At 42.8% G+C, this 7,967-nt stretch overlaps 1 protein-coding gene across 1 annotated transcript; it reads left to right on the forward strand.

Moving 5' to 3' along the window:
* Window positions 1-6,997: 6,997 nt before the first annotated feature.
* LOC139640809 (paraneoplastic antigen Ma1 homolog) lies at window positions 6,998-7,958 on the forward strand (the record flags this gene model as incomplete). The annotated part of the gene is made up of 1 exon (XM_071514981.1): window positions 6,998-7,958. A coding segment is annotated over exon 1 (961 nt), but the record flags the coding sequence as incomplete, so codon positions are not given.
* Between the last annotated feature and the right edge of the window lie 9 nt (window positions 7,959-7,967).

Consider the following 7,967-nt stretch of genomic DNA (forward strand, 5'->3'; position numbering starts at 1 on the left):
GTATCTTAATTATGCAGTATATGACAGCTTAAGTATGTAGCTAATTTCATCCTGTAGGTCACGTAAAGCTGCTACTGCATAACTATGATAGAGATGTCCTCAATTCCAAACTTGTCTCAGCTTCTCCCATTTGTCTCCTCTGCCAGGCTGGATCCTCAACAGGTTGACAAAGGATCGACAAACGCTGATCCAGGAAATAATATGTTGAGTGAGTATGGTTCCATAATACCATAGTAATTACAAGTTCCATATCTATCTATAAATATATGATGGATTTCACTTCAGGTGTTTGGTAAATCTGAAAGGGACACTTTGGGGGCCCATAGCTAAATGGGCAGGAGACCCATCACCCATAGATCACACAGGGTTTGGTTGAGTGGTCCAGCATGTCTGACTTCCCATACCACTCAGTATGACTGCATGGGTTCAAAGCCCAGCTGACAGAGTGCTGGAGCAATCCTCTACACTCTGCTTCTTTCACACTCTTGAAGGAATACACCAAGTTTTTGGGAGATTGCCCCATAGGTTAATTTACACGTAAAGTGATGAGAACATACACACCAAAGTCATCCGTGTCCCCAGGAGATCGTTGGTTGCAGTGCTCCATGCTAACACTAGCACATACTATGTTGACGAGATAGTAGGTGAATATCATTATATCAAAAGTGATAAAACAAGAACTTGTTGCTACTGTAAAGCTAAATGGTAAAAAAAAAAATAATGCACCAGGAGCTACTTTCTCTGTTTCCATAGGAAGTGCATGTGGTGGGTGGAGCACCAGAGCGCACGATCTACTGGGGACACAGCAATGATTTTGGTGTCTATCAGGAAGAAATTAACATTTATTTTTCAGAGGGCATATTGAACTGTGAAATAGCATTTGCATTGCATATTGGCAGCTGAACACTCAATTTGTACCACTCAGATTGGTTTTATTTTAAATCATGATATCCCACACTTCTTTTTTACTCCTGGAAACTGGCGGCAGGCCTTTCTGTTGATTACTTAAGGTTTGTTGGTTTTTATTTTTTATTGACGCAGTGGCTTTTTTGGACTTTGCATTTTCTTCTACTACTGACTGCATGGTGCCAAAAGGTTCTATGCTATAGGCTGTGTACTCGGTTGTTTTTTGACAGAAAAAACTGCTCCACTGAGGAGTCCTGGTGCCTTAGGCGTGTACCATGTAAATGCAATTTCCTGGGTCTGAATCTGGTCCAGGACGTATGTCGCATGCCATCCCCCTCTCTTTCCCCCATCCTTCCTGTCTTTCTCCATTTTGATCTGTCCAATAAAGGTGAAAATGTCAAAAAATAATATTTAAAATAATACCCTGGTCACAGGCTCATACGAATCACTGATTTGAGTTTGGGTTTTAGTGACTCTTTAAAGTGTAAGTTGACCAGCGGGCCAATCCCCCTAAAACTTGGTGTATGCCTTTAAGGTGAAATGCTCACTACCCACCTTGCAGGGCAACCACTAGTGATCATAGATTACAAGAGGAGAACATTAATCTGCTGAAAACCTATAAAAAGCTCTTTGAGGCCTCCAGAGAAGAAGGAAAAGCTGAGGTATGCAGATGGGAGCGTCTTTGAACACTGACCTGTCTCAAGGTGCCTGTGCTCAAACACAACTGTCCGATCCCCCACAGAGGCACCATGATAACAGAAGAGACTGTCATGGTCTAGCCCAGTGCATATGCCCAGTCAGGGTAAACGTACCAGTTGTTTATCCTTTTTTTTTTTTATTATGATTTATTTATGGGTTTTTTCAGGTTTACAAATCAAACAGTATATCACAAACAAAACATAGGTACATCTCAATACAACACATGAAGTTTCACAGTTACAACAACAAGAGAGATTAACAAACAACAACATATCGACAAACTAAATAATAAATAATTAAATAAATAAGTAAGTAAATACACAGAAGGGGAGGAAAAGATATATATTAAAAAAAACAAGAAAAAAAAAAAAAAATGAAGTTATGGTTAAAGAGAGGTCGTAGTGTAAATATGCAAAGGTCAGATAGGTAGGCAGGTCAAGGTCAATACTAAAGAGGGGAGCGATAGAGGTCTTTCAGTCGGGAGGTGGCGGGATAATTTGAATGCTATCTATATGTTCTGAAAAGGGCTGCCAAATTTCATCGAAATGAGGTAGGGAGCCTCGTAGAGTATGCTTGATTTTCTCCAGTTGCACATAAAATGCAGCACATCCCCAACCCAATGAGAATGAGTGGGAACGTAGGGACCCTTCCAATTCATAAGAATTAACCGCCTTGCCAGTAGAGTTAAAAATGCTACAAAATCCAAAAAATATTTGGGCAGAGGTGTCTCGGCTGGCAAGACTCCAAACATAGCAACAATTGGGGAGGGTTCAATGGGGACAGAGGTGACTTTGGACAGAGTGTCAAAAACAGACTCCCAAAAGGAAGAGAGAGAGGGACACAACCAAAACATATGACAAAGATCAGCAGGGGCCTGCCGGCATCTAACACATGTAGGATCAATGTCAGGAAAAATCTTTGCCAGCCTACACCTAGACCAATGTACCCTATGAACCACCTTACACTGCAGCACCCCATGTCTGGCACATATGGAGGAGCGGTGAACTCTGTAGAGGATAGCCTCCCAGGTCTTATGATCTAATTCTTCCCCCAAGTCCTGTGACCAAATTGTACGTAGTGTGAAAGAATCGGGGGACTGTAGCATGGATATCTCATTGTATAAACATGTAATGGCACCTTTTATAATTGGATCTTGTTTCAGAAGCGAATCGATGGTAGAAATTGGGGGAATTGCAGGAAAGCCTGAAAAATGTTTGCGGACAAAATTACAGACTTGCAGGTATCTGAAGAAATGGGCTCTTGGAAGATCATATATATTTACCAGATCATTAAAAGAAGCAAATATGCCATCCACATACAGGTTACTGATGGTGGAAATGCCCTGACTGTGCCACAGATTATAGGCATTATCCAGTACAGAGGGGGGAAAAGCGGGTTGGCATGGAGAGGGGATGATAGGGGAGGTGAATTAAGCCCGTAATGCCGTGCAAATTGATGCCAGATTTTTAGACTATTCTTTACAATTATGTTCTTAGTAAATTTGGGTAGTGGTGACAAGGAGGGTGAGCACAAGAGAGCTGCCAATGAGGCTGGAGCACAGGAAGCAGATTCAATACAGAGCCACGCAGGAATAGGATCAATAGAATCAATATTCTGCCAATGTAGGATAGAGCGTAGATTGGCGGCCCAGAAATACTGTTGGAAATTAGGTAGAGCCATTCCCCCTGACAGTTTAGGTCTCTGCAATACTTGTTTTCGAATTCTAGGATTCCCACCTTCCCAAATAAATTGCAAAATCATGCCATCCAATTTACGGAAGAATGACTTTGCAATAAAAATGGGGATGCATTGAAAAAGGTACAAAAATCTGGGAGCACATTCATTTTGATACAATTTATCCGCCCAGCCAAAGACAGGGGGAGAAGTGACCAACGTTGAAAATCGCGGGTCAAACGGTCTAGCAGAGGGGTAAAATTATTCCTAAATAAATTGTTAAATCCATTAGTTACACAAATCCCTAGGTACGTGAACTTATGATGAGAGATTCTAAAAGGCAATCTACTTAGTTTGTACCCAGAGATCTGACCAAAACATCCAAGGATGGTAAGCACCTGAGGGATGGATTTATCAGGGTCAGATACATATAGTAATAAATCATCAGCATAAAGGGATACTTTTTGCTCCACTCCACCTCTCATAATGCCTGTAAATTCACTAGCTCTAAGTGCTATAGCTAACGGTTCAACCGCTATCGCAAACAATAAGGGGGATAGGGGGCAACCCTGTCTTGTGCCCCTACAGAGGGGGAAATAATCTGAATAATTATTATTCGTGCGTACACATGCCATTGGTAGGGTGTACAGTAACCTAGTCCAGGTTAAAAATTTCTCACCAAACCCAAACCTTCCCAGCGTTTCAAAAAGGTAACCCCACTCCACTCTGTCAAACGCTTTTTCCGCGTCCAATGATAAGATCAACTCTGGTACTTTAGAAGAGGAGGGATTATATAATACATTGAATAAACGTCTGATGTTATAATAAGAGGATCTATTCCTAATGAACCCTGTTTGGTCTATGGATATAATTGAGGGCAGTGTAGACTCCAGTCGCCGAGCCAGCACCTTTGCCAACAACTTGATATCACTTCCAAGTAAAGAAATAGGACGGTAATTGCCACATTGAAGGGGATCTTTATCTTTTTTAAGTATCAGAGAGATACAAGCTTGGCGCAATGTGACAGGTAATAGGCCAGATTCATAGGATTCATTATACATGTTGAGCAGGAGTGGGGTTAGCTTCTCGGCAAAGGCCTTATAAAATTCGACTGGGAAGCCATCAGGGCCAGGGCACTTTCCACTTTGCATTGACCTCAGGGCAAGAATAATTTCATCATCTGTGAAAGGCTGTTCTAAATCAGATACTTGCTCCGAATCAATGGTTGGAATGTTCAGTGACTGGAAGAATGAACTGTATGATGAGGATCAGAAGATTGTTCAGACATATAAAGGGAGCTGTAAAAATCCTTGAATTGATTATTGATTAAATTGTGGTCAATTGTTGTACCAGTTGGGGTGTTAATCTGAGTGATTAGATGGGATGCGGACATTTGGCGAAGTTGGTGAGCAAGCAGTTTACCGGGTTTGTCTCCAAATTCATAGAAATTATGTCGAGATTTTTGAAGCATTTCTGCCGCTTGTTTGGATGCTAAGATGTCAAATTCGGCCTTAGCAGTGAGAAGTTTTGTGTAAAGGTCTGGGCTCGGCGAGGAAGAATATTGGGTTTCAAGTTCAAAAATTAGCCTGGAAAGTTTAGATTTATCCTCCGCAGCTTTTTTCCTCTGATATGCTGTGTATGAGATGATCTCTCCCCTCAGGTAGGCCTTGCACGACTCCCAGATCACAGAGGCTGATCACATCTGGCGTGACATTGAAGAAGGTGAAAACATCTATTTGCGTATTCACAAAGTTGACAAATGCCGGATCTGAGAGCCATAGGTTGTTAAAACGCCAGGGAGAACGCTGCATAAAGCCACCAGAGAGGGAGAGGTCAATTGAAACAGCTGCGTGATCAGAGATGACAATAGGACCATATGAGCATTGTCGAACAGAGGGAAGGAGCCTATGGTCCAACAGAAAGAAATCGATGCGTGAGAATGATTGATGGGCAGGGGAAAAGAAAGAATACTGTTTAACATTGGGGTTCAACAATCGCCATGGATCTGAGACAGCATATTGGTCCATAAATGTTTGAATGACCCTGGCAGATTTGGAGAGAGTGGAGGGATTGGTAGAGGAACGGTCTAAAACTGGGTTTAGGCAACTGTAACCCCCTGGGGTTATTTTGTTCACAAATCCTAGGATATTATCCGTTTTCTGTGTGTATGTAATATAATGTTTAAATGTCTGTAACCATTTACATGGGGGAGTAGTGTAATTTACTGATGACAGTGAATGCAGCATAAGGAGTTCGGTTGAAAGGTACAGTTGGTTACACGTGGGGAAGTGTTACAAACTAGCCTGCTTATTCTAATTTCACATCCTATAATGCTGTTTGTTGTATTCTACCTCTTATTGATCAGTCATGAGGCAACGTCAAGTTCCTTAGCTACCATTGGCTGGGGGGCGGGATAACAACAACAGAGGGTGCAGCAAGGGTGTGTGAGAGGAGTTCGTTTTTTTTGATTTTTCACTGGGCTGCCGTCTCTCGGTGTGAGGGCGGAGAGGAGCTCCAGAATTTCAGTGTATTACTGTCAATGCGCTTTAATAAGTGTAATATTGAAGTTGTGAAACCGTGATTTGTAGACGCTGCTATGTTAAGTCAATGCAGTGTGTTCAGTGTCGAAGTTTAGTTTGAGTTTCCACTAAGCTAACAGCTAAGCTAACTGCGCGTTATCGCTAAGCTAGCACATGTGGACCTTGGACTTCATTAGCTTTGGTGCTAACCGTCAGCTAGCACCCTAGTGGATATCATCAGCCCGACAACGCATGGGGGAAGACCCGATCGCACACTGGGTGACCAGGCAAAGCCCAGCAGCATCTCTGGCGCCAAGGGAGGAGAGACCTTCTTCATCGATTGTTAAGAAACTTGAGCGGAGCCGCCGTCCATTTGCTAATAGACTGAGGTAAACCGGACTCCTGGTGGGTGAGTAACCCTTTTTTCCATGGATGGTCACATTCAGCGGCCGTCATCATATGTGTGGCCCAACGCACCCCAGCCACGATCAGGCCTGCATCGGGGGGGTTTAATTTCAGGACTTTGCCGGCTTTTTGTTTGTTTTGATTAGAGTGTGGGCCCACCAATATGTTATGTGTATTGCTGTGTTATTGAATCCCTTTGGGTAAGATAATTGAAGGTACTATTGAATCCCTTTGGGTAAGATAATTGAAGGTACTGTTGAATCCTTTTGGGTAAGATAAATTGAAGGTACAAGGGTTTAAAGTGTCCTTAATGTACATTTACTGTAGTTCTACTACTGGTTAAGTGAAGTTGAGTAGACTTCTTCTCAACAGAAGGGAAAAGAGTGAAACCCTCAACTAGTAAATTTGTTTGCTGTCTTTTGTGAGATTTGCCTATAACAGGTAGCCTATTAGGCCTAATTTTGGGTTAATAAATATTTTAATGTTGAGGATTAAAACTGTTTAATGTGATTCATTTTGCTAAGGTGAGTTCTTCAGAGAGGGTCAAAGGTGCATCATATTTGAGACCACACACATAGTTTACAGGTCTTTATTCTTTTATAAAGTAGACAGTCACCCACTCAGTACACATCATAAATATACAGCACAGGTAGTAGTACTATAGAGTGTAAGTAAACGAATCTAGGCGCTGTTCATAAGGCCAGTAGAGCAGAACAGCGTTACATAAATGGAGGCACCGCTGGGATTTACTGTGTGACTGATCTACAATAAAGAAAAGACGACTCTACGGAAAAATGGCTCACTCATCCGACCCGCAGTTACTAGCTGCACTTGAGAAGTGGTGCAGCGAAGCAGGAGTAAACCCAGTAAATGCTTTAGCCTTGAGTGGTGTACCTGCAGATACCAGCGTAGCGGATATTGAAGAGGCTGTTGAAACTGTCAAAGTTTTCGGTCGAGTACGTTTTAGAGCCAAAAAGATTATCCCTCAACTGAACTGTGAAATTATGTTGTGTGAGTGCCACAACCAGATTGACCCAGCTAGGGCTCCCCCTGAAATCATTCCACCTAGTGGTGGATCTGCATGGAAGTTGATCTTGCTCACAGGTACATCAGCCCCACCTGACGAGTTTTCACTGAAGTTGCTTAAACTACTGGAAAGTGAAGGGAAATCACTAGATGACCTTCAACCTTTACTAGCTCATAGCAGTACAGCACAGCAGGGTGACTTACCATCATCCATTATCCGTGCTGTGGGAGATCTGTTGGAAAAGACTACGCGACCCCCACCAGAGAACAACGCCTTCCGCCGATTGCGAGTTTTCTCAGGAATGGTGCCTACCCCAGCAGGTGAGGAGACACTGGAAAACTGGCTGGAGCAGGCGCAGCTGATGATTGATGAATGTGATTGCTCTGGAAAAGAGAAAAAGAAAAGAATTGTGGAAAGTTTAAAGGGGCCTGCTTTTGAAATAATCCAGGCTGTAAGAAGCAATGATCCTGAGGCGCGTCCTGAAGATTACCTAGCAGCCTTGGAAAATGTGTTTGGGACCTCTGAATCAGGTGAAGACCTGTATTTTGCCTTCAGGTCCATGCAGCAAAAGCCCAGTGAAAGACTGTCGGATTTCCTGAGGAGATTGGAAAAGGGGCTTACTAAAGCAGTACAGAAAGGCGGCCTTTCCCCTAGCTTGAGAGACCGTGCAAGGGTAGAACAGCTACTGAGAGGCGCAACAGAGTCCGACATCATGCTGCTGCAGTTGCGTTTGAAAG

Source organism: Centroberyx affinis, unplaced genomic scaffold (assembly GCF_046629955.1).
Source record: "Centroberyx affinis isolate AG114_WGS23_722 - 3 ecotype Tasmania unplaced genomic scaffold, CSIRO-AGI_Caff_v1 ptg010859l_1, whole genome shotgun sequence".
Lineage (NCBI taxonomy): Eukaryota > Metazoa > Chordata > Actinopteri > Beryciformes > Berycidae > Centroberyx > Centroberyx affinis.